General features: G+C 49.6%; 3 protein-coding genes across 7 annotated transcripts in view; all 3 read right to left on the bottom strand.

Annotated features, from left to right (window-relative positions):
* The window catches only part of LOC101360280 (cytochrome c oxidase assembly protein COX14), a 7,092-nt gene extending 5,701 nt beyond the window's left edge, over window positions 1-1,391 (bottom strand). Inside the window, exon 1 of the mRNA XM_023742394.1 lies at window positions 1,145-1,391. The gene's annotated coding sequence lies outside the window, so the exon portion shown is untranslated. The remainder of the gene's footprint in view (window positions 1-1,144) is intronic.
* Window positions 1,392-3,272: 1,881 nt separating this feature from the next.
* Window positions 3,273-9,161, bottom strand: GPD1 (glycerol-3-phosphate dehydrogenase 1). 2 transcript variants are annotated; one of them, XM_004388314.2, is made up of 8 exons: window positions 8,975-9,161; window positions 8,255-8,432; window positions 7,233-7,373; window positions 6,520-6,658; window positions 6,167-6,279; window positions 5,244-5,477; window positions 4,911-5,017; window positions 3,273-3,901 (listed from the first exon to the last, which is right to left on the bottom strand). In XM_004388314.2, exons 1-8 carry the CDS (start codon window positions 9,013-9,015, stop codon window positions 3,805-3,807), a joined length of 1,050 nt encoding a protein of 349 aa, XP_004388371.1. In that variant the 5' UTR covers window positions 9,016-9,161; the 3' UTR covers window positions 3,273-3,804. The 2 variants fall into 2 exon arrangements, with proteins under 2 accessions (XP_004388371.1, XP_023598125.1); XM_023742357.1 differs by lacking the exon at window positions 8,975-9,161 and having other exon boundaries at window positions 8,255-8,581.
* A 284-nt stretch (window positions 9,162-9,445) lies between these two features.
* SMARCD1 (SWI/SNF related, matrix associated, actin dependent regulator of chromatin, subfamily d, member 1) lies at window positions 9,446-23,805 on the bottom strand. 4 transcript variants are annotated; one of them, XM_023742393.1, is made up of 13 exons: window positions 23,358-23,651; window positions 22,511-22,698; window positions 22,197-22,239; window positions 21,980-22,102; window positions 21,382-21,504; window positions 20,186-20,302; window positions 18,588-18,689; window positions 18,136-18,297; window positions 17,948-18,045; window positions 16,561-16,696; window positions 14,646-14,768; window positions 13,924-14,025; window positions 9,446-9,852 (listed from the first exon to the last, which is right to left on the bottom strand). In XM_023742393.1, exons 1-13 carry the CDS (start codon window positions 23,532-23,534, stop codon window positions 9,757-9,759), a joined length of 1,590 nt encoding a protein of 529 aa, XP_023598161.1. In that variant the 5' UTR covers window positions 23,535-23,651; the 3' UTR covers window positions 9,446-9,756. The 4 variants fall into 4 exon arrangements, with proteins under 4 accessions (XP_023598161.1, XP_023598159.1, XP_004388369.1 ...); XM_004388312.3 differs by lacking the exon at window positions 9,446-9,852 and adding an exon at window positions 12,033-13,769 and having other exon boundaries at window positions 23,358-23,805; XM_023742391.1 differs by having other exon boundaries at window positions 17,948-18,297; window positions 23,358-23,654.
* Window positions 23,806-24,751: the final 946 nt, after the last annotated feature.

Raw genomic sequence — 24,751 nt, 5'->3', positions numbered from 1 at the left:
AAAAAGGTTGAGAAGTTAGAGGGTTGATATGTTGTGGGGTTGTTAACCAATGTCATAAAACAACATGTGTACTTCTGTTTCATGAGAAACTATTTGTTCTGTAAGCCTTCACCTGAAGTACAATTTAAAAAAAAAGAAGTTTTACTGAGGTTAGATACAAACAGTACCTATCTGTTCCGACTTTGGTACAAATTCGACTTAAAGACAGATTTAGAATTAAAGACAGATGTAAGAAGGAAGTCGTTTATAATCTGCGGACTGCCTGTACTCCAAACTTAAAGCACATCGGGCTAGGAAAGCCGCTGAGAACAAGGCTTTTGTCTTAAAAGAGCTATGGTCTGAGGGGGATAAGATATGTACCAAAATCTGTGAAACAAGGAAGACGGCAGTACATGACCAGAGGAGAGAAGAGGCATTGTGAGAGTTCAGATCAGAGCCATCCATGCCTGGGCGGAGGCTCGTGAAAAGTTAGCAGAAAGGTGCGGGCGAGGTGTGTCTTTTTAGATGGTAGCATGATTTTCACCAGCTGAGAAGAGGGAAGAGCGCAGTCCAGGAGTTGAAAGCAGCAAAAGTGTGTTGGGAGGTAAAGGATATGCATGAAAGGTGTCCCAGGAAGCCACGGATCTGGGCGCAGTGGACTATAAGGGAAGAAGGGGTTATTTGGTGTCATAGAGCGTGGAGGGCAAAGATGCAAAGCTGAAGTCAAGGCTTCACAGAATCAGTGCTGCGCTTTAACAGGGCTGATCTGCGCCTGCAAAGAGGGTAGGCTGGAAGCAGTGGAGATCGCAGGTCGAGGCTCTCGCAGGATACCCCGTGACTCAAGGCAACCGATGTCTAAAGACTGGGGAAAAGGGGAGGTAGAAATATGTGGTAAGGAGAGGCCGGCCCAAAGTGGGCGCGCACACAGCGGATAGGAGGCCCCTTGCCCGGCCCTTGCAGGTGGCGTACCTGGATGCTTCAACTCCCTCCTGTGCAATAGAGGCCTGTGCAGGAAGCGTATCGCTCTTACGGTCTCCACAACTTCCTACCGCGACCGAACATAGCACCCGGAACCAAAGACGTGAGGGTAGCGGCCCTGGGACAATCCTAAACACCTAGCTGGTGCGGAAAGCGACCCTGTGCCCCTCCCACCTGCCCCGCTTACCGTCTAGGATTCGGTTCTGAGCAGGAGAGAGGAAATCACGCGCCTAACACGGCACAAGTCGGCCCACTAAAGCGGGAACCCGCGCTAGCAACTTCTCCGGCTGGTTGCCTCCTTTGCACTTCCGACTTCCGGGCCAGCTATCTTTACTACGCATCCTCAGACTAGTCTTTCTGTCTGAGAAGCCCGTTGAATTTTGGGAGTTGTAGTCATTCTCTATTGAGAGAGGGTCTTTGGTGACAGAGGTTCTGGAGCCGGAACTTTTAGGATACTCAGTCACGGTAGGATAGACTTACCTTTCTCTCCGATTTAGAGAAAACCTGCCAATCCCCAGCCTAGGCGCGGTGACGTCTCCAGTAGCTGGGTAGATTCTCTTGAAGTCACCCCTCTGAAGTGGACCGCGCGCCCCCTAGAGCCGGGAGCTGCAGTCTCCCCTTCGGTGTGCCGACCGAGCTCAGGTAGGAATCTGACCGGCACGCAAGGCCCGAACCGCAGAGGATGCGGCAGATTTGGCCATGACTACGGACGGAGTGGGCACAAGGAACGAACCTCTTACGTCCTCTGTGTGACCTCCCGGAGGCGTGATGCAGCCCCTGAGGAGCGCCGGAAGGCTGGGAGAGGGTACCAACTTGTGGGGAGGGGCGTGGGGGACCCTGGCAGGTGGCGGGGGGCGGCGGGGAGGTGGGGGACTGAATGGGCATCGCCGCTGGGTGCCCGAGAGTGGCAGTGATTATCAAGGCAGAATTTTTTTTCACTTTCCCTTCCAAAAAATTGTGCTTTGTGATGTGGGTTAAGAAAACATGCATATGCAGTGATGAACGACAGCTTATGCACTGCCACATGCACTGAAGCTCCCTTCCTCAACTCGTTTCTGGAAAAAACACGTTTTACTGGGTGGACAAGGAGGCCTGACCCGAAGGCCTCTATTCACCGTTAACTGTGGAGTGAACAAATGCAAAGTTGTTTGAATAAGAAGTTCCCAGCCAAGGAAAGGGAGCTAGTCTTTCTGGCCCTACTTTGACCTCCCGGGGACGCAGCTCTAGTTTCAATGCCCCAGCTAGGCCCAGCTAGACCTGGGGTGACTGTGCCCCTCGCTCACCCTGCTGTCCTTCACTGGTAAGACTGAACTCAAGGCCTAGGGGCTGAGAGGAGCCTGCCTCCCTGGTTTGGTAGGGAGTAAGGGAGGGTTAACATAATGCTGGCCAGGACAAGTGTGCCAGGTGCTGCCACACAGGAAGCTGAGACCCTCTGCTGGCGATGGCAGACTCCTCTCAGGCCCTGAGGGACTATTTATAGCCAGGGGCCCAGACTGCTGACCTGTGACATTCTCTTGTTGCCACCCCCTCCTGGAGGAAAGGTCAATGCAGAGCACACTCCTCTCCCTCCTCCCACTCCTGGTATTTTGTCCTCACCCCAAGAGGTGAGGTGGTTTTATTTTCTCCCTCCTCCTCCTTGAGTTCCCAGCTCCTTAGGCACTGATGTCGTCAATATTCCATGAGAAGGCCCTCATTTGACAAAGGAGATCTGGCCTTGGAATATCAGGATCCACCCACCTGGGAACCTGCTCACCCCTCCCTGTCCCTGTTCAGTCTTTGCGCCACTTCCCCCCACAACCCCATCATGGCCTCCAGAAGTCAGATGCTGGTTTGGTGTCCCAGCTGCTCTGGGGGCAGCTGAGAAAGAGGTACAGGGTTTGGGAGGAGAGGGGTGGAGTCAGGGATGTCCTCCAGAGACATAGCAGCCGGAGAGGCCCTGCTGACACCTCCCCCACTAGAGCTCCTGAAAAGGGAGGCAGGGCAAATACAAAGGTTACAGGGAGCCAGTGATCCAAGCCTGCTATGAAAAGGTATAGCTGTGTCAGCAGATTAAGTTCCTGCCCCCCAAAGAGGGTGGTGAGGGTGAGGGAAGGCTTGGAAAGGTCACACAGAGTAGGGAGGAGCTTGGCAAAGAACTAGAAACCAGGAAGTCTCTGGGGAGAGTGACAAGCCCTGGGGACAGAGATGCCAGCGTGGCAGCAAGTGTGGTGCCACTGCAGCCCAGGGGAGGGGAAAGGGGATGACCAGAAGTTTCTGAGAACGCAGATATTGCTAGGAGAAGCTAGAAGGGGGTTGTTTGAGATCTTTGTATTTTGTTAACAAACACTGAGATCCATTGATGCTGTGTAGGGCCTGGCAGAGGTCAAAGCCAAGGGGTCCCTGGGGCCTAGACCCCTCCCTGGCAGCCCTTGCCTCATCCCTTCTGTGGCTTAGGTACTTCTTTAGCCACTTAACTGGGCACGAAGACAGGATTCCTGGCCTGTGTGAGGCAGCAACTGGCAGTCCTTGCCCTGCCCTCTCTCCTTGCTCTCCTCCATATACACACCCCCCAAACAGGCAGCAATGGGGATTCTGTCTTTCTCGGAGGACACGGAGAAAGCCCCACATCTAGGGAGGGACAGGGTACTCCATCTCTGGCCGAGATGTGGTGTCAAGAGGCTGCAGGCTTCTTGGGGCCTTAGGATCTTGAGGTGAGTAGCTGGGCCACAGAGCCTCTTATCTTCCAGTGAAAAGCTGAGAAAAGGCTGCTCCATGAGGAGTCCCAGAGATCCTGGTGGCCAAGTGCTCCAAGCTTCTACGTATCCTCAGTGGGATAAAGAAGCAGCCTGGCCTGGGCCCCAGCCCTGCTCAAATGTGTTCCGGATGATTCTGCAGGCAGTGGATGAATTCACCCACTGGCTGGCTCTCGTAGCACACCCTGTACACAGCCATGAACAGAGGGAACCTAGAGCGGGGAGAGAGAGGCCCAGCTTAACCTCCCACTCCCTGACTACCCCTTACCCCTCAACAAAACACTCCTTGTCTACCCCATTTTTGTCCACTCCCCTACCCTCCCACCTTCAAGCTCAGGCTGACTCTGGCTCTCAGTTTCCACTTGCTGAGAATTTTAACTCTCTAGCCTTGGGCTTTAGGGTCAGGTTGCTAATTGTTCTGCTCCCTATCTAACTGAATTTGCCTGCATGATTCTCTGGCTTAAATGTTTTGCTCCAATTGGACAAGCCACTTACTCTCTCTGTGCCTCGGTGTCATCCACTGTAAAATGGGGCCCATATAACAAAGTAGTGAAGAAATGATTATGTATGTGAAGGTGCTCAATAGTTGCCAGTTTCCTTTCTTCCCATCCTCTTGCCCAGGCTGCTCCAAGAGGCTTTACCCTGGCCAGCCATGAGCTGATCTTTTGAACTCTGTTTCATACTCTCTTCTTCTCGGATTCTTTCCCACATAACAGAGCTCTGCTCTGATCAGCCCAGTCTCTACAGCTCTGTCCTGAAAAGAGGCACTTGGGAGCAGAGACCATCCTCACACCTTAGCACCCAGGACAGGACTCAAGGGAGAGAAAGGTTGGCCTTGAGGGAGAGGCTCAGACTGGGGGTGATGGACAAAGAGGTGGTACAGTCAGATGATCTTGTTCCTGGTGCCCCAGAGCTCCAACTCCCACAGCAGAGGACAAGAAGGAAAGGACAGAAAAGAGAGGCTATGCAGAGGGCCAAGTAATGTAGTGTAAAGAGCACTAAACTGGAAGGAGTTCAGAAGATCCAGTCTGCTGACTTGAACTAGCCAGGGGGTAATGGGCATATCACAGACTGTCCAAGTTCTGGGTTCTTTATCTGTATACACAGGTAATGTTTCCCTCTCTCTCGCGTCACAGATTGTGGAGGGTGCAGGGAGATCATGGACAGACAGCACTCTTGGGTGTGGCTCCCTGAACCAGTAGGGTTGCAGCATACACTTACTTGTCCACCAGGCCCTTGTGCTGGAGGATGTTGTGTAGCTCCTGGGCTGTCTGGGGCCCCTGCAACTTCTGCCCATTCAGCATTTCTTTCTCTAGCTGCTCAATGGACTGTGAAGAAAACAGGGTGGGGGTAGGATGGATGGAGGTGTGAGAGGAGAGTTGTCAGTAGGAGGTGGAGAGTTTGGGGCTCAGATGGTAGGTGGGGTCTTAGGAGGAAAGAAGGGGTGAGAATGTTCAAATAGTCTTAAATGTTTGCGCTCAGGAGGTATCTCCTGCCTAGCATCTCTACCTTGACAGAGCCTACCCTCTGTTCTCCCTTCTCCCTGGGCCACACCTTTCCTGTGCGAGCGAAGGCCTCGGCCACCTTGCGGTTCCGCCCTCCGTAGCAGGTAGTGATGAGGTCAGCAACACCACAACTCTCCAAGAAGGTGGCAGAGGACACAGGGCCACTGCAGAAGAGCTTGGCGAAGGCAATCATCTCCATGAGCCCCAGCCGGATCACTGCCGCCTTGGTGTTGTCGCCAAAGCCCAGCCCATCGCAGAAGCCAGCCCCCACGGCCACTATATTCTTTGGGGAGTAGAAGTCATGGGTGAGAAGAGGACTCCTCAGCATTTGGAGCCCTCAGCACCTGCCTCATGCTCCTTACATCAACCATGGCACATCCACTGAATAAGTGAAGTATAGTATACAGGCCCCTAAACTACTTCCACCTCTTGGTTTTCCTACTTGCTGTACCCTGCTTCTCTTAGCCGGCACTTGTGCTTCCTGGCTCCCTAGCCCTGCTCCATACTCCATCCTTGAGGACATTTTCTGAAAAACACTCTTCTCTCCAGCTGGCCTTCCCATCCACGACCATTCTATTCTATAGCCTTGAGGTCCACAGCTCTGAGTAGTGTCCAGGATCTATAGTTCTGGCCATCACACTATCTCACTGTCCAATATATGTTGATTTCCATTAGCCTGGGAGCTCCCCTAGGGCATCTTCTCTTCCCCCTGAACCATCCCCTGGAACCAGGGACAGAGATGGCCCATAAAGGACTAGAAGGAGAAGGGAAGAAAGGGCCCCAGTGTCTGATGGTGAATAATTGGCAGGCCTGAATGACCCTAGCCTGGCTACTGCAGTTCTTTGTTTCATGTATGGGGCCTGGTGGGTACAGGGAGCAACTGCCCAAGAGTGAGCCTGGAGCACCAGCAACCTTGGGTAGCTAAGCTGGGCCCTCCTTTTGGCCCTTTTCCCCACTCTGTGCCCCTCTCACCTTTAAGGCTCCACAGATCTCTACTGTGTCCACCTCTTGCACCACAGTGACGCGGAAATTGGGAGTCTGCATCAGCTCTTTCAGAAGCTTTCCCTGGGCTGGGTCCTTGCAGCCTGAAGTGGAGAGGGGATAAAGCTTTGGAGGGAGGACTCTGACTGTTCTTCCCACACCTGCCCTAAGCAGGACCTGCAACCCTCTTCCCTGGGGGTATCCCAACCCTCCCTCTCCTCTGATACTTGGGACTTCTTCCTGTCCCTGCCTTATGGGAAAGAGATGACTAAGTGGCTAGGAAAGAGCATGGGGACGCAACCAGAGCTGCATTGTGTATGCAGGTAGTGGGCAGGGGCTCTCACCAATGGTTGTCTCACAGAACTTCTCATCAGCCACCTCACTGGCAATGTTGGCCCCCATCAGCACACTCATGGGGATGCCAAGGCACTCCCCAATCACTTCAGAGATGAGCTTCAGCCCGTTCGGGCCCTCGTCTATCCCCTGGGCACAGGATGGAGCTCAGGCCAGGTGCCCTTTATGCCCAAATAAGGGCTTCCCAGCCAGAAATCCTGCCCCTTCCAAATTCACTGTTCATCTGTGTCCCTCCCCAGAGCTCCTGCCCCATTCCAACCCAGCTAAAGCTTGTTGTGAGGAAAGTAGACATATGAAAAACGAATCTGTCTGAAAACTCTTCCACATACCCTCAACCAACATACCTCTTCAAGGCAACATAGCCCCTCTACATCTCTCCTCATGAGTACCCCAATCAAACTTCCATCCAGGTGGTCACTGCTCTGAACTAACTTCCCTTTCATGCTCTTCAAACCAGTCTACTTCTCATGCTCCCTCAGGCATCCCTTCTACACACCCTAAGAACTCTGCCTCCAAATCAATCTCTTACTTACTCCCTAACCAACCTTCCTCTTCCCAGCGGACCCCAGCATCTGACTGCTTTATCAAGCCTCCCCAAAGCCAACTCTTCTCTGTCTGAAAACACTTGGCCTACTCCCATTTTCTGTTGTCATTTCGCTCACCCGAAGCCCCAACCCCATCAGTATGAAGTTGTCCCTGGCACCTTAATAAGAGATATGCCAGTGGTGTTTGCCTTCAGGTGGCCCTTGAGCTGGTCACAGATCTTGCCAATGAACTGATGGGGCACCACAAAGATCAAGATGTCAGCATCTGCCGCAGCCTGGACCACATCTGGGACAGCCACCTGTTGGGGTGACCAGGTGTTCATGGGACTGGCAGACCTCCTCTCCTAGCCCCTATGGAGCCCTATTCAGGAGATCTGGGAGCCAAAGAGTGTGGCTAGTGGAGAAGAAAGGGAGGTTTGGGGACTACTCTGGAAGTGGCTGGACTTGGAGGAACAAGACACTCAACTCCTTTTTTCCCAGCAATTACTCCCTCTCAGCTCCAGCAGTCCTGGGCTCTTGAAGACTCCTGTAAACCTCCTCCCAGCTCTCTCCTAGCCCTTGGCTGTGGAACAGTGAGGGAGGCCAAAGAACGCTCCAGCTTGGCAGAAGGTTGAGACTGAGTAAAGATTTCATCACCCTGCTCCTTAGGGCCCCCAACTGGGAAGGGGGGCCCTTAGGTCTTCCTGCTCCCTCCTGTGCTCCCCCTTTCCAGGTGGTGAGAGAGCCACATGGATCTGACTAAAGATCTTAAGTCCAAGAAGCAGCCTCCAAGTCTGCTAACCCAGTGAATAAGTAACAGGATTAGAGCTTGAGGCGGGCACTACCTGGAGCCCAAGTCTGGGAGCCCCAATAACCAATCTTTGGTTGCCATGGAGACCAACTTCCTCATCCTCTCCTCCTCCCTTTCCCACCTGGGAGCCTGTAAGGGGGGAGGGAAGTGCATTCAGGTTCTCCTCAGTCCCAGAAAGAGGCCAGAGTTGCTGCTTTTGGGCTGTGTTTCCAAGTGCTCTGCATGGAGCAGCCCTTCTGAGATGCTTCCCAAGTCCAGCTCTCACCTGAGACAGCCCCCTCGCAGCAGGAGGCAACTGGTGAGTAAGGTGTGAGCTCTGAGTCTCCTTAGCCTTCCCTCCCTCCACCTCCCTCCACCTCCCTCTTTCTTTTGCAGGGTGTTGGGGCTTACCACATTGGGGGGCAGCTTGTGCCCTGGCAGGTATTTAACATTCTCATGCTGCGTGTTGATGATCTCCGTCAGCTTCCTGCCCCCGATGTCTTCCTCAAACACCCACATGGTCACCCGTGGGTCAAAGTGTGGCAGCTGAGCTGTATTGCCACCCACGATCTTGGCAATGGCTGAGCCCCTGTGATGGAGGGGCAGGGTGGGGGGTAGACAGTAGAGGAGTAGGGGCATGAGGGAGGGAATGGTGTTGGCCAACTAGTCAGGAGACAGGGAGAGTGCTCCACCTCGGGATCTCACAGCAACCCATGAGATTATTTACTTGCTGCCTTCCTTGTCAACCCCACCCCCATGACAGTGTGTCCCCAGTGACCTGGCAGTAGAAAGGAGACTCAGTCTATCTCACACTTGGCTGCCGGAGAAGGGGCCAGCCCTTCTGATCTCCCCACTTCCCCAAACCCAAGCAGTTTTTCAGGCAGGGAGCACTCTGGAGGCTTCCTTCCTTTGAAGAACAGGTGCAGCTGCCCAGCAGGCAAGAGCCAGGGGAGGTTTGGGCACTGTGCCCTGGAGGGGGTAGGTACGGGAGCAGAAAGCAGCAAGGGAGGACAGGAACCTGAGGGCATTTCCTACCCACCCTCTGCCTCCTGCCTGCTAAGCCCTCCGCCCCACCAACCAAGTTCCTCCGAACCCACCCTTCACTCTATATCCCATGACAGAGCTGCTTACCAGTTGCCGGAGCCTACAATGCAGACTTTCTTGCCAGCCATGGTGCTGCTTCTCTTCCCGAGCCACCTCGGTCCCACACTCCCCAGCTCCTCTGCTGGCTAGGAGCATTTAACTCCGCCACACGTGGGTGTAGTCAAGCCCCACCCTCAAGGGGCGGGTGGGGAGGCGGGTGCCCAGTGAAAGCGAGTCTGGCAGAGCCAGGAAAGAGGAGAAAAGGATAGAGACAGGTGGGGAACAGGAATGGAGCAGAGACCAGACCTGGCTTTTCCTTTGACATTTGCCAGCTGACAGTGCTGGGAAGCTTCTTCCCTTGGCCCCATGCCTCCTAGCAGCCCAGTTTGCCCCTTCACTCTCCGCCCCATGGTCTCATTTTGACGTCTGCCAAGAAATAGCCCAGATAAGGAGCAAGGACTATTTCCCCACACCCCCTCCTATCCCCCAACACAAATAAATTGTACTAGGTCTGGGAATGATTTTTTTCCAAAGGTAGAAATTTTCCCCATGCCCTCCCAGGGCCCCCAAGAATGCTCTACAGGTTTGTCCTGTAGCAGTGACAGGGACCATGTTGCTGGCCCCACACTAGCTCCACTGCAGGGCCGTGGGAGTGGGAGGTGGGCCCACTTTGAAAGGTAAGACCACTTAAGATGGAAGGGCCTGCTTTGGGCACAAACCGGCCCAAGGATAGGAAGAGATTTCAGGAACCCCAAGAGCCAAGGTCATCTTGGTCATCCACAGTGGTCATTTCAGGGACTCACCAGTGGGGCTCTCCACTGCAAATGACCCTACCTGAATGACTTCCAGGAAGGGAGGGTGAGAAAGTCAAAGTTGGAGTGCTCTGACGCCAAGTGGCTCACAGTTCTCCTTTCGCAGACTCTGGGCTTAAGGAAGAGTGGAAAGAAAGTGGCCAAATGGTATACTGTCTTAGAAGGCCATGAACTCCAATATTCCTTCTGTTGGGTTTCCAAGTTACTGCACTACCATACATACTAGGGCCTCCCTCAGGCTAACAGCTAGTTTGCAGAAGCCAGAAAGGGGAAGGGAGGCAGGAACTGAGGCAGCAGTTCCCCTCAGGTGTAGCTGTGACCTCTGTGAAGCTTTGTGGTCTGAGAATGCTGTAATTGACAGTAAGTGGGGTGTGTGATTTTGAGGGGAAGGAGAATGGAAGGAACACATTCAGCAGTTCCAGGGTTCTCCATCACCCACAGCCATCTCTTTGACTAAGAGGGAGGTCTGGTTGCTAGGCTGATCGGGAGAGTGAGGCAAGAGGCCCACCAGTCCAGCTGTCTGTGCACCTTGGCCTAGAGGGCAGACACCACTGCGTGCTCATGTGCTGACCTCCTGGCTTCGCCAACTATTGAGTGGGTGTTTCTGCTCCCCTGGGCTGCTGCTGGCTGGCAACAGCCATAAGCACTGGGGGAGAGGGGATTCTGTGTGCAACCACTGTGTAAGGGCAAATGGGCAGGAGGTCAAGACTGGGGAGAAATGATTTTCTAAGTTCCAGGGACTGCCTAGGAAAAGCCCACCATATTATCTACCCATGGCCAAGGAGTTCCCATAAGAACATACATGAAATTAGTAGTTGGCAGTTTTCTTAGAACAAAGTTGCATCCAATATAGAGCCAGCCTCCCACAGATCCACTCCCTTACTGCACTGGCACTGAGAAGAGTACCAGTGCAGTATGCCAGCTGGGAGCATTGATTATGGATGGTGGAATAGAAAGGATGCTTCTGCCTCTAGCACATATTATGGGAACCCCAAAGAATAGATGTTTATGTATAAGATACCCCTTTGTTTTTGCCTGAATGCTTCCATCTTTCTCATTTTGCTCCTATAATCATTTTAGGTAGTATGGAAATAAAGAATTTGCTCATTTATGTAAGAATAAAGACGGTGCAGATTCAGGATTAGCTGGTCACAGGGATTTATCTGTGCCACTAGAGTTCTTTTCCCAAGAGCAAACTGTAGATTATTTGCTTGAAAATAAGTTGTTCATCAGCCATTCATTACATGATTGGCCTGGATAAAAACAGATGCCATTTCAATGTCCCTGACATCAACTTTTTCCATTCTAAGTTATCACCCCTATAAACTCTTCTCCCTACTCAAGTCTGATAAACCCCCAAGTTCCAGATTGGTAACAGAGGTTGTATCTTTGGTGGGTCTGATCACATACTACAGGCAATTCTTGCATGTCCCCAACCATGGAGGCAAAAGATAATTTTTTTAGCTGCAAGTTTGGAATGTGACTATATTCATCCTATGTTCTAAACCCCTTCTTAGGTAGAACCAAGCCGGTTAGTACCACAAAGGAGGAAAATAAGGCCAGCAAATGGACAGTAGAGAGACTTGAAGCAAAATTTCATGTTTTTGCTAATGGGAATAATCACTCCTGAGCAAGTCTTCCAAACTCTGACAATGAGGGGCTGGTTGCCTGTGGTACAAGGATGACAACATAGTGCTTCCATGCTGGTTTTAAGAGCTGAAATCTTACTCAGGGCCATGAAAACGGAACCCTAAAGAGAATGGCAAACAGAGAAGGCAAAAATGTCTGGTTGTCCAGGCCCTGGACCAAATCTAAATTGCAACTCTGGGGGAAAAGTTACCTTCTCTAGAGTTCTGGCTCATCAAGCCTAAGCGGTCACAGGCACCCAAGGATAGCTCACCCCAGCCAGGAAGGCCTCTATGCCCTGGGGAGCTCAGAAGAGGGCAAGGGAGAAAATAGCAGTGCCACTGAGCGATCAGGTACATGCCTAACTTGAGAAGTGGGGCACGACTCAGAACCAAATAGAGTGAAGCCTGACAATCCAACCAGCACCTGGCTTGCTCAGACCACTGGAGCTGATGGCGCAACCTATGAAGTGAGAACCTAAGGTTCACGCGGTAACAACCTTGTTTTCCACTGTATCCCCCATGCCTAGCACTAGGCCTGGCACATAGCAGATGCTCAATAAATATTTGTAAAATAAATGAACACACATCAAGAGAATGGCTAAAGATATTGGAGGAGAAAAGAGCTCAACGAGGAGCTCTCCTTCAGTAGGTAGGGGGCACTCATCCTTCAGAAGATTCTTTTATTAAAACCGGGTGACATCAATAAGGGGACAGTACAAAAAAAAATTTTGGTCCATGAAAAAAACATAATCATTTAGTTAATAAAAACAGTTATCTTCAACAGGGACACTGTAGGGGTGCTGAGCTTCCTTCTCATGGTTCCAGCCAGGAGCTGGGCCAGGGCTCAGCTGCCCCAAGGACAGGTTGTACAGTGCCACTGTGGGGAGAACCTTTCAAGGGAAGGGAAGGATAACGGCAGGAAGGGGAAAGTGGGGAGAAAATTATGTCCCCAGTGTGGAACAGGCAGGGATAAGGGACTAGGGGATGTGCTCGCAGGAGCCTGAGGAGGGGGTAGGGAAGCAGGGGCTGTCAGTTATGTGGGTTCAGAGCCCATGCTGAACGGAATTCCCCTTCTGTGCCCAGCTGTTTCCCACCCTGCTATGAGTCTGCGAGCCTGGGAATATGCTAACTTGGGGGTGATACAACCTGGAAGAATCTAAGGCTCTCCTGGAAAGATGCAAAACCATCTCAGCTCCAAGGGGCCAAGATCACAAGGTCCTACTGCTACTTGAGGGGTCTGAAGCTTTGAGGGCAGGGGCTAGGAGTCACAATCCTGTGAAGCAGGGGTAGGGAAGAGTCACAAACCCAACTCAGAGCTATTCTCCAGCCCTAGGCGCTTTCACTCCTCAGTGTCCTAGAAGCCACCAGTGGGTGTCAACTGGGCAGAAAAGGGACAGGAAGACAGGGATGGCCCAGGGCTTTTACCCGTTTGATTTTAGGCCTGTTTCTCCTTTAAGGGATGGGGGTGGTGGCAGAGTGGAGTGAATGAATGGGTCACACCGCCAAGCAATAGCAGGAACAACCTCAGCTGGCAATGACGGTACCCCAGGTTAGATCCCTGGGGCTCTGACAGGGAAAGGCAAAATTCTCCCACCCAAACGCCCCAGGTTAGGGCAGATATAAGGGAATCCTAAAAAAGGGCCGCTACGGGAATATGCTGGGTGGGAGCAATGGTTAAGGAACAAACTGCAATACTGATATGGACTCCCTACTAGGGAGTAAGAGAAGCACTAAGGGAGCAGGCCAATCCAGAGGGCTGGGACTGACCTGGGGCTCAGTGGAGCCCAAGAGTTAGGGTTCCTTTAGTGCTGGAGGGCAATAAGTGAAGGGAGAGCTTGCTCCGAACCTATGGAGGGAAGGAAGGAAACTGGATTCTGTTATTATGAGAGCCAAGATCAGCTAGCTTATAGAGTGCTCCCAGACCTGAGTCTTGGAGAAGAGGCCAAAGCTCCCAACTCCTGGGTCTCTGAAGGGCAGGATCAATGTAGCTGGTCCCCTTGATGACCACGCGGCCTTAGGCCCAATCCATTCAGAGCAGTGATTACCACTACAAGTTCTCTCTCTAACACTATCTAGAGGTCCTACGTAGACCAGGGGGAGGGTAGAGGCACATGGGAACTCGGGGGGGGGCAAAGGGAAGCTGGGGGGTAGGAAGGGATGGGGTGGGAGAAGAGGGTAACAGGTGTCTTGTAAGACAGATATATGAGACCCTCTTCATTCTGGTGTTGTCCTTAAACCAACAGCATCCCTGGAAGGCCCCAACCAAGACCAAGGCAGGTGCTATGAGGCAGGTAGCACAGGGCCCAAATAAAGAATCGGTGCAACCAAATCAGGGCTGTGGGTGAGGCCCTATGTATTTCGGATTCCCAGGGCTTGCTCTAGTTCTTGTCGTCTCTGTTGCACCTAAGGAGAAAATAGTGTAAGGAGTGGAAGATGAGACAAACCAAAAGTTGGTACCTAACACTACTGACCCCCATCAGGGATGCAGACCCCCATCAGGGGTACAGACCCCCATCCTTTTGTCATTTTCCCCTGTGCATTCATCCCAGGCATCTACCTTGGAGTAGAAGTATCGGCACACAGCCTCCTGAGCCCAAGGCTGGAAGTAGAACTCAGCTCGGCGCTCTTCCTCTGGGTTACCCACCACATCAGTCATGGTCTAAGGGACATGGGGGCAGGAGAGAACAAACTTGTTTCCTTCCTTCACACCCCTACTATCAACAAGTCACTGCCCTGTTCAGGAATCTTTGCTAGCACTCCTTTTCCCTGCTCCTATGCTCAGCCTCTGTAACTGTAGTCGCACTCACTGCAGGGAAGATCTGAGGGCACATTTCACACACTCTGTGCTTCCCACTTTGGGAACTACCTCAACTCCTAAAATTTTCCATGTAGCTTTCTCTTGCTATTCTAGCCTCACTGGCCTCCCTTCTCTTTTGAATTATCTTATTATTGGTACCGGTGACGGCAATGTCTTATATGGTTTACTACTTTTTAATGCATATTACGTCTAGTTTCTCCAAACAGAATGTGTGCTGCTTTGAAGGCAGAGATCAGGTCTTCTACTTCTGTATCCCCTACAATATGGAGCACAGTGACAGCACATAGTAAGTACTAAATAAACACTTGATGGTTCAGCCTCCATTTCCCTACTTAGTTGTACAATGAACCCTGAAATGTGATAATCAAAATCTGGTCTCTCACTTTCCCCTCAGGCTCTTCTACCAGCTGCTACAGAAATAAAACAAATGTGCCCCTCTGTACCTTTCCTCGGTTCTTTACCTTGAGGTCCCGGCACTGGGACTGGAGCCAGTCATTGATGAAACCCTGAGGGTCTCTGGCAAAGCTCAGCATGAACTCCCGCTGGGTCTTCAGCTGATTGATAGTTTCTATGGTCTCGTGGATCTGAAAGGAAGAGGAAAAGGGAAGTCATAACATCTTCAAACTGGGGAAACTGAAAGTTAAATGGCAGACACAGCCTGGTGTCTCCATGTGCCACTCCCAAAGTAGGCACATCATGCTGCCCAGAGATGGCAAAACTGCAGAGGTCCAGCTGCTCCAGCACTCAGCATTCTTTCAGCATGTATCACACTGTTCGTAGGTAATGTGCACTTGTTTCTGGATCTCTGTACACCCCACGTGAGGGAAGTTTCCCTTTTAGTTTCCACAATAAGCAAAGCTATACCCATAAAAAAACCAAACCCATCGCCATTAAGTTGATTCCAACTCACAGCAATCCTATAGGACAGAGCAGAACTGCCCCATAGGGTTTCTAAGGAGAGACTGGTGGATTCGAACTGCTGACTTTTTGGTTAGCAGCTGAGCTCTTAACCACTATGCCACCAGGGCTCCCAAAAGCTACACAGTGGATACTTAATCCACAGCACAAATGGGTCCAAAAACACTCTCTGATAAAAAAGTAGTATAGAGGGCTGTACCAAAAGCTGTGGTTCCCTGCCTTTCTTTCTCAGCTCTCTTCTGTTCTCATTCTAAATACTCTTCCTAACAATTTCACCTATTTGCAAGTCTTTCACTACCAGAGGGGCTAATCTGCAGTCCAGAATCTATTCTCTAAACTCCAACCAATCCAGCTGTTTTACTGACATCTCAAGGCACCTTAAACTCAGTGTATCCAAAACTAAATTCATTGCCTTTTCCCCTCTTCTTCTGCTCTCTAGCCTAGTGAATACTACTATCCACCCAAGCTAGAAATCTAGGAGTCATCATAATGCCTCCTCTTCCCTCACCTCCTACCCCCATCCAAACAGTGGCCAAGTTTCTTCAATCCCACTTTGTTATCTCTCAAAGCTGTCTACTTATTTCCATCTTTAAGTTTAGGCCCTCAACATACCTCACGTGGATTACTGTACCAAGCCGCCTAACTGAGGTCCCTGCCTCTGTATCTGCCCGTCTTCCAATTCATTCTCCACATTTCTGCCAGCAATCATTCTAAATGCAAATGGAATCAATCCCTCCACTGGTGAAGATCTTTCAACAAGCTCCCTTAGTCTTCAGGGTGAAGTATTAACCAGTATTCCCTGTGTCAAAACTCCTGTATGATTTGGATCCTGCTTCCCTATCCAGCTTCCTCTCCCAAAACTTGCCATCCTGGCACCCTGTGCTATATCTAGCACACTAAACAGCTTGAATTTCTTGAATACGCCAGGCTCTCTCATATCTCTGGGCTTTTACACACCCTGTTCCCTCTGTCTAGAATGTCCTCTACCTCCTTTCTCCCAAGCACCACTACCCTTCTCCCCTTCAGTTAAGTTCCACTTTGTCCTTCAAGAGACATCAGCTCTTCCAGGAAAGTTTCCCTGTTCTTCTTTGTTGCCAGAGCACTTGTGGCTTTACTTGCAAGGGCTATGTTTAATGATGTTAATGATAATAACAATAGTAGCAGCAATTACCATTTGTTACTTTTATGTGCCAGGCATAGTGTCATGTGCTTTACAAGCATACTATCTCACTTAATCCTCACATCAGCCTTATAAAATCAGAAAACAAGGCTCAAAGCTATTAAAAGGTATAGTCAGAATCAGAACTCATGTGTATCTGGCTCTAGCCAGCACCAAGCCCAGTGCCTGGCATATACTAGGGGTCAAAATATTTTGAATGACTAACAAATATCAGAAGCAGCCAAGAAGCTGTGATGGGGGCTGATGGCACCCAAACTATCCAGGGCAGAGGCCCCTACCTTGTTGTCTAGTGTAGCAATCTCCTGCTGGCTGGCGGTGGACAGCAGGAAAGAATTCATCTGGGTCTTCAAGGTATCATCCACTTCCACATCAATGTCATAACAAGCAGTCTTTTTCTGATCATTAGGGTCAACACTGGGAAGGAAATCAAAGGGGCCTGGTAAAAGGCTTGTCCCCTAAAACCTAATCATATAGGATCAAAAAAATTGCCTGGGGATGAAGGGGGAGGGCATTTGTCTGGCTACAAAAAGGCATGAGAGAACTTTTGAAGGTGACAAAAATGTTCTGTATCTTCAGTGTGGTGGCAGCTACATGATTTGCAAAAAATCATTAAACTATACTTTAATTGGGTGCAATTTATTACATATAACTTATACCTCAATAAAGTTGACTAAAAAAAAAAAGTCAGTGATAAAAAATTCAAATAGTATAAAAGATACACAATGAAAAATTTAAGTTCCTACTTCCCTAGAGGAAATCACTGCTACAGTGTTTTATCTTTCTCCTTTTTAAACTAAAATTGACCCTGAAAATAAAGCCAAACAAAATACACACACACAATAAAAAGTGGTCTAACTTCTAAGCATAGGAATACAGGATAGACCAGCTTCTAATTAGCCAGTTTGTAGGTTTTGGAGTTACTATAGGATTGCTATAAGTCTGAATCACCTCGACGGCAATGGGTTTCGTTTTTTTTTTCTAGGTGAGTGATGGTTCAGGGTCTAAAGAAAGGAAGGCCTTTAGCTACCTGCATTAATATGGAGTAAGGGAAAGGAGGCAAACAGACTATATGCAATGACAGAGAGATGCTGCTCTAAAGAGGAAGTACCTTCCTTTACTCCATATCTGCCTGGAGATGCCGTGCTCCCTCATCTTCTGAACAAAAAGCAGATGCAGGTAATAGAGTTAAAATCTGAGATGGGACTACCCTACCATCCAGGGAATACCCCTCCTGTCAGTGATGAGCTGGTAAATGTTAACAAGTGATTATTCAAAGAACAGAAAAAAAAAAAAGCCCTGATTTGTAGCATTGCCAATTTCTACAGTTTAAATACTTCTTCCATGGCTGATTTCAAACTATCATGTACCTGATCACAGAGTTGGGAAAAGATGTGCAGTAGCACACCATTATATACTATTTCTACCATACAAGTACAATAGACACAAATAACTTTGAGAGCACAGATAACAGCAATATGTAATAATACAATTCAGAAGTGATAAATTTTGAATATATTTGTCCTTGTTTTTAATATAATGTATTTAATTTTAAATAATGGCTATTTAACAACTTGCTTGCAAAATTCCTGAAAATTTGACAATTGGCTCTCACACGCTAGTTAAAGCTAGCTTCAGCACACCACTGCCTCTGATACACATGCTTACCTGATGACATGATTAATGATGATGGGTTCTGGTGGCATAAGCAAGGCATGGAGCCGCTGAGGGATCTCTGAAAACTTCATACGCTGAGACTCAAAGATCTGTGGCAAAGAGGAGAAACAGCTAGAAGTTGGCATTTTGAGCACTAGTGCTCCAGTGGATTCTAGCAAAAGAAAGGGTCTTTTACTTACCTGCTGGAGGTACTTGTCACAGATGACAAACTCTCGCTCATGAGGGTCCTGGAGCTTATGTGTTTTAATATATTGCCACAGTGCTTGGATGATCACTGGACGGGTCTGGGTGTGGATGCCCAGGAGCCGAGCCAGGCGAGGGTCTAATTTAAACTGGGGAGGCTGCAGAGAACCAGAGCATAGGGACAAAGTTAGTGAGCTGGGTCTACCTGCAATTTAGGGTACTTAGCATAGCAACTCATTCAGCCTATTCAATAAACATTAATGTAGCACTTTTCCTGCAGCAGGAAAATACTACAAGAAACTCAGAGCAAACTAAGACCCTATCTGTACCTAGGTAACTTAAAATAAGTCTGGTGGAAAATAATTCACAGCTAGACTTAAACCCTTTAATGCCAGAACTGCTGATGTGGCTGTGAAAGCTGGACTGCCCTCGAACCACCACACAATACCTGGTAATCCAGCATCAGCAGGACGGTACACCGTACATTCACGTCTCCTGGCCGCTTCACCTGGAAGCCGTCAGTCTCCTGCGTAGTGGCGGTCCTGTGCCACTACAGAGAGGAAGATGTCAAGGGGTGCTCTCCCAGAGGAAGAGCTAGGATGGGAGGGAAGAGCTTTTGTAATGACTGAAAAGTCAATTTTTGATTACTGAGGCTATTGGAGAAGAGCAGTTGCATGAGACTTTTTTTTTTTTAACAAAAAACTGCATATGGCTTTGGGATTAATGTCTATGTGTAACAGATTAACCTCTTAATTCTGACTGTTCAGAGCTACACTTAAATTAGCCTGAATTTCTGGTGATAATTTTATCCACAAAGCAGATAATACACAAGTACATAATAACATAATATAGCCATCATTTACTAAAAACTATGTGTAAGAGTATTCTAAGCTATTTACTTAGATTATTTCATTCAATTCCCACGACATCCATATGACAGAGTCACTATTAGACCTATTTTACAGATGAGAAAACTAATGCTTGGCAGAGTGAAGTAACCTGCCTAATGCCAAACAACCAGTAAGTGGCAGAGCTGCCATTTGGTATCTGCCGTGTCTGATTTTACGGTCCACATTCTTAGCCACTATGCTCTACTACTGGAGCCCTGGTGGTGCAGTGGTTGAAGAACTCAGCTGCTACCAACAGGTCAGCAGCTTGAATCCACCAGCCACTCCTTGGAAACCCTATGGGGCATTCTACTCTGTCCTCTAGGGTGGCTATGAGTCGGAATCACCTCAACAGCAACAGGTTTTGTTTTGGTTTGGTTTATGCTCTACTACTATAAAGTTAAATATATTTACATATTGGTATCAATTCTGTAACTTACTTCCCTTATTAGATGGTAAGGACCTTCCCATGTCTCTTACTGGTTGAGATTAAGGGGCTGTGGCTATACTGGCAAAGAAAGGAGCAGGTTAAGTTTACCTGGAGTGCTACACTGTCTCATTCTGGTTCTGACCAAAGAATTCTGTTACTAGCATGCTTTTCTGCAATGTGAACACTGTCACTAACGTGGTCTTCCGAACATTATGTGATTAGGCACAATAAAATATTTTTGGAGATTATCTGGAATCTAAATGGTGCACGAACCAATAGGAAGTGCCAGATTTATAAAGGTAACCTTGACAAATACTAGTATTCTATTACACAACCCCTTTAACCGTAGCAACCGCTACTGGCAAAAAGTAGGAACGGTGCATGGATAACTAGGTCTCACCATTATTAAAAAGCAAGACGCAGAGATGGCCTGGAATGTACAAGAAGCCACCATTAGAACTTCTCTTGAAAATGGGGGCAGAAAATGACCTTTCTGTGCAACTGAAATAGTAACATTAAAAAAGTGGGACAAGTTCAATTGCAAGTGCTCTTGGGTCCAGCACCTGAACTAAACACAGCTAGTGCCACCTGGAGGTCAATGTGCAAACTGCAATGGTACTGTACACCTGGTGTAACCCTTTAATTTACACCTCCCCGCAGTAAAATTTGACTCCCAAGTGCACCATTCTCCAGTCACAGAGTTAAAGCCTAGAAGGCAGAACTACTCACTTCTACCAGGTGGTTGTCTGGCCCATACAGGTCTTTGTCCAGTTCAATCACCAAGGACTTAAAAAAGGAAGAGAACTTTCTCTTTTGTTTGGTGGCATCATATTTGGACAAGGCTGACTAGAGGAGAAAGAGGAGAGCTCATGTTAGAAAAGACCAGAAGAAACTTCCCAGGACAAAGTCCCATAGAAAAAGAACCCACAACAGCAATGGGAAGACATTCAGAAATATCTTCTAACTATCTTACGAAACGGCAATGTGGGCTTCTGTGGGTATTAAACCAGACATGGTAGCGATGGAACCCTGGAGAAGCAGCCTGTAACATGCACAGGGTCACTGACTTACCCACCTCATTTCCCCAAGGGAAATGAGGCTAGTTAAGCCAAATCATTGCATATAACAACAAAGCAAGTTTGAACAGAGGAAAGCCTGACTCTACAGGGGAAATTAATCACAGGCAATAAGCAGCTAGAACAAAAACAGCTTTATTTGGGCGGAATGACAACATCAGCAGATGGACTGGACCCATATAGAAAAGAAGGCGGCTCTGATACCAAGCCCTGGTTCTCCCACAAAAATGCATTCAAAGAAGCTTGCCTGTGAACAGCTAAAAATAGACAACTAAAGAGTATAAGAGAATGAGAGAAAGGTGAGCTTCCCCAAGGAGCTGCTGGAGTGGGAAGTTTGGGGTTATCACCTGTCAGCTGATGCTCCTCATGAAGTGACCAAAGAGCCTGTCAGAGAAATCTATCTCACTTAAACTGTGAGGTGTCTCCAATGAAAGCTGGGAAAAGGGAGATGCCTCAATAGGAATCAAGGACCTCAAGGACTCAAAAAGGAAATCATGGCTTCAAATGCGAAGTGCAGACTCACTTGATTAAAAATAAATCAAATAAGAAAAAAAAAGTATTCTGCAGATACTGATAAATCCAATGGTCAGCAGCACCCGGAAGAAGGTAAACAACAAATCAGATCCTAGGACAATATGGTTCTCAATATGATACCACAGTGAGGGCCAAAGCTGTGGGAGCCAGACACAAAGAACCATTGTCTTCCAGTGCAGGGAACAGAGTGTCCCTCTCCCTGCTGCTCCCAACAGGAGCTGTAAGCACCAGTCAGGCTTCCTGCCAACCAGACAACACTGTTCATTCCCAACAGCTCCCACCCTAGACACCCACCACTGTTGACCTTAAACTCACATCTTCCAGGAGCCGTCCTTCTACCCGAAGCTCCCAGGAAGCCACCGTTCCTTCCCCATCCTCGGCATCTGACTTAGCCGGATTGAAAGTGTTAGAAATGAAAATTCGCAGCTTCCGTTTTTGCTGAGGAAGGCAGAAACAAGATTGATGGTGGGGCTTCAGTGGTTTGATGCTGAAGACTAGGGTCTCCCCAGGATTACTCCTAACAGTCTGGCTTACTGTCTACCCAGACCCTGGGGTGGGTGAATGGAGAGTCCACCCAGAAGGGTACAGGCCATTGGCCTGAGTGTGAGTGCATACACTGGGATCCCAGGTGGATGAAGTCATGCAGAGTGCCAGGTCCCAAAGGCAGCAGAGCAGTTATAGTAAAACATAGACGGGGTGTATTTCTGGTGCAAGAGACACGACGAGCTCCTCCCCCTTGCTGTTCTGTTCTTATGCTCCTAATGTCAGTTTGTAGGCAGAAGGCAGACATGCAATTTAAATGCCAAGGAGATCTGTGCTGCACCTTTAATTTCTCATCCTAAGCCTGCTGAAGGCTGCTGAAGTTTCTCGAGTCCTCTCCTTTGGCTATCTGCCTAGCACTCTCCTGTGTTACCTTGATGGGACGTTTCAAGGCCTCCTGGATATCTAGCCGTTTCCTCATGATAGTCTGGTCCAGCTTCCTTTCAAAAGCCAAGAGATCCATATAGGCCTGAGATTCTGGTACCAGTTCACGAATCTTAGGAACAGAAAGATATAATTGGGATCTAAAGCTGACCATCTCTATTCTCAAACTCATCACACCCTAAACGAGATCTATAGCCTGGACTCACCCTTTGAGGTAGAATTTTGTCAGCCATCTTCTTTTTCTTTGCACTGTTTGGAATAAATACTGTTATTAGGTTGGGATGGCACTAGTCAGAACATGAAAACAAGCTCTCAGCATCTCCATTTATATAAAATGGAGGGGCTGCAAAGCTTCTCTCAAATCAAAGAACCCCCGCTCCAAGCAGCATAAGGCAGTCTCAGAATGAGTTCCCCAGCACCAGACTGCCTACATAGCACCACCACTTCTTGGTTCACAGCACTCCCACCTGTGTCCTCACAGACCTCTTCCCTCCCTCCCTCTGCCCCAGGGTCATCTTACTTGTGGTTTCGATTTTGGACTGCCTGTTGCTGGACCTGCTGGATCTGCTGAGGTGCAGGTCTCTTGCGGGACTGATCCATCCCTGACTGGGCCAGGCCAGGTCGGACTGAAGGGCTCCCCCCATAGCCAGGGGGTCCCATGGAAGGTCCCTGAGGTGTCATTCGGCTGCCTGGCAGCATACCTGGTCTCTATAGAAGGGAGAAGACCCACAGATGTCATGGCCTCCCTTGCTAACTTCACCAAGAAAAGGAAAATACGGGGTGCCTGAGTTCTTTGAATGAAACAGGACTGGGGTGGGGAGTGGAGAAAAATGAGACAAGAGCCCTCTGTCTCTTTGAAATATAGGCAACTGAGGTTTCCTCCACTCCAATCATGGTTCCACAGAAGAATATGACCCAGAAGCTGAGAAATAGCCAAATTATACTAAAATTCCCCCCAATCTATTTTGGATCTGACACATCAAACATCTCCTCTAGTCCCACATTGACTCTGGTGGCTACTATTTCCGTAGACGCTGACCCCAATTTACCAGCTCTACCTTCTGTCTTCGTCTGGGCAATGGAGCTGCTCAAGCCTCTTTGCACTCTAGATCTCATATGCCCACCATTGGTGGCCCCACTTCATCCACACTGGTCCTATACCCTTACTTCTACGGAAACAATGCCCGGAGCAGGTAGGGATGCTAACTGCTCCCCCTCCTTTCCTCCGAACTGCCTTCCCCACCCCCATCCCGGGCCAGAATCTTTCCCAGGAGAGTCCCTCCTACTTCTCCCCGCACCCTTGTCACTCCCAGGCCCCTGCTCGGCCCCGCCCCCGACCCGCGCGCCCCTCCTCCTGCCCCACTCACCGGATAGGCCGCTCCGGGCATCGGGGAGCGGTACAGTCCTTGACCCGGCGCCGGGCCCATTCGCACCGGGGGCCCCGGAGTCCCGCCCGGGCCCAGGGCGGCCGCCGCGCCAGCCCCTCCTGAGGCTCCGGCGCCGCCACTCGGGACCACTGACTGGAAACCCGCCCGGGCCGCCATCTTCCCCGGAGCCACCACTGCAGCTGCACAAAGAACCGGAACCGGAACTCCCCCCGCCCCCTGCGCGCCCCCCTGAGCGCCCTCCGAGCGCTCGCCTGTCTGCCCGGTCGGCTGGCCAGCAAGGGTGGCTCACGACAACGAGACTGTGGGCTAGAGTGAGGGGAACTAGCGGAAAAGGCTGTGTTGACCACTCCCTCCCGGCTTCACGGTCCAGGAGGGAAAACCATAGAGACGAGCTCTGGGATAGAGATACCCTGGGAGCGGGCGCCCCCAGGCCGACGGGAGGAAGAGAAGGACCTGGATTGGGGACTCAGCACCAGCCCTAATCCTTTGAAGAGGGTGGCGGAGTAAGTGCTTCATCTTGGCGCAGCACTTTTAACTTTCCAAAGCGCCGTGATTGCTTTCTGTTTCATTCCCTTATCGCTATAACTCTGCGGGGCTGAGGAGAGGAACGCACTGTTTATTCCATTTTGCAAACGGGAAAACCGAGCTCAAAGAGGGTAAATGACTTGACAAAGGTCAACCACTTACAGTAAAGTCATGCCTAGAATTCAGATCTCCTGGCTCCTAACCCGTGGTTCATTCCACGGATAAGGTGCCTTAATAACCATCTCACACTGGAACTTCAGCCCAGTTTTGTCCCTGACCTTTAACCTAACCTGCTTCCAGATTTTGCATTCCAGTTTATCTTGAATTTTGATCCAGCCTGCTCTTCAAAGAATCCTTTGTGGTGGGACTTCCCTTTGAGGTCTTTGTTGCTTTTGACCCCTCCCTCTCCCTGCCCCAGTATTATAGTTCAAACTAGTTCAAACCACTTCCCCGTGATGGTCAGCCTGCCCCATCCCAAGAGGATCAGGACCTCCCTACTCAAACCCTCTCCTTACTCCTTCCTGATTGGCCATAAGCCAAACTTAGTGCTAAGCACTTGGTGGGAAGACCTAACTACTTTTCAAATAAGTGAAGAACAACACTGAAGAGATGGTTGAAACCCAGTTTATTAGACCAGAGGCATGCGTCACCCAGAGCCCTGCCTGCTGTTCCCGCATCCAGTGCACACTGCTTGGCCTTGCTACTGCTTCCCTCTGGGGAGGTCTGGTCTCTAAGCAACTCCTAGGAACCAAGAATTCCCAAAGATCCAACAGCCTTATTCTCTAGCTCCAGGCCAATGCACAGGTGACCTGCCCACAGATCCTGTCCTGGGGTTGGAGACCAAGAGA

Source organism: Trichechus manatus, unplaced genomic scaffold (assembly GCF_000243295.1).
Source record: "Trichechus manatus latirostris isolate Lorelei unplaced genomic scaffold, TriManLat1.0 scaffold00209, whole genome shotgun sequence".
In the NCBI taxonomy this organism is placed as follows: Eukaryota; Metazoa; Chordata; class Mammalia; order Sirenia; family Trichechidae; genus Trichechus; species Trichechus manatus.
Note: the sequence above shows the minus strand (reverse complement) of the source record. Positions and strands in the feature narration are given on the sequence as shown.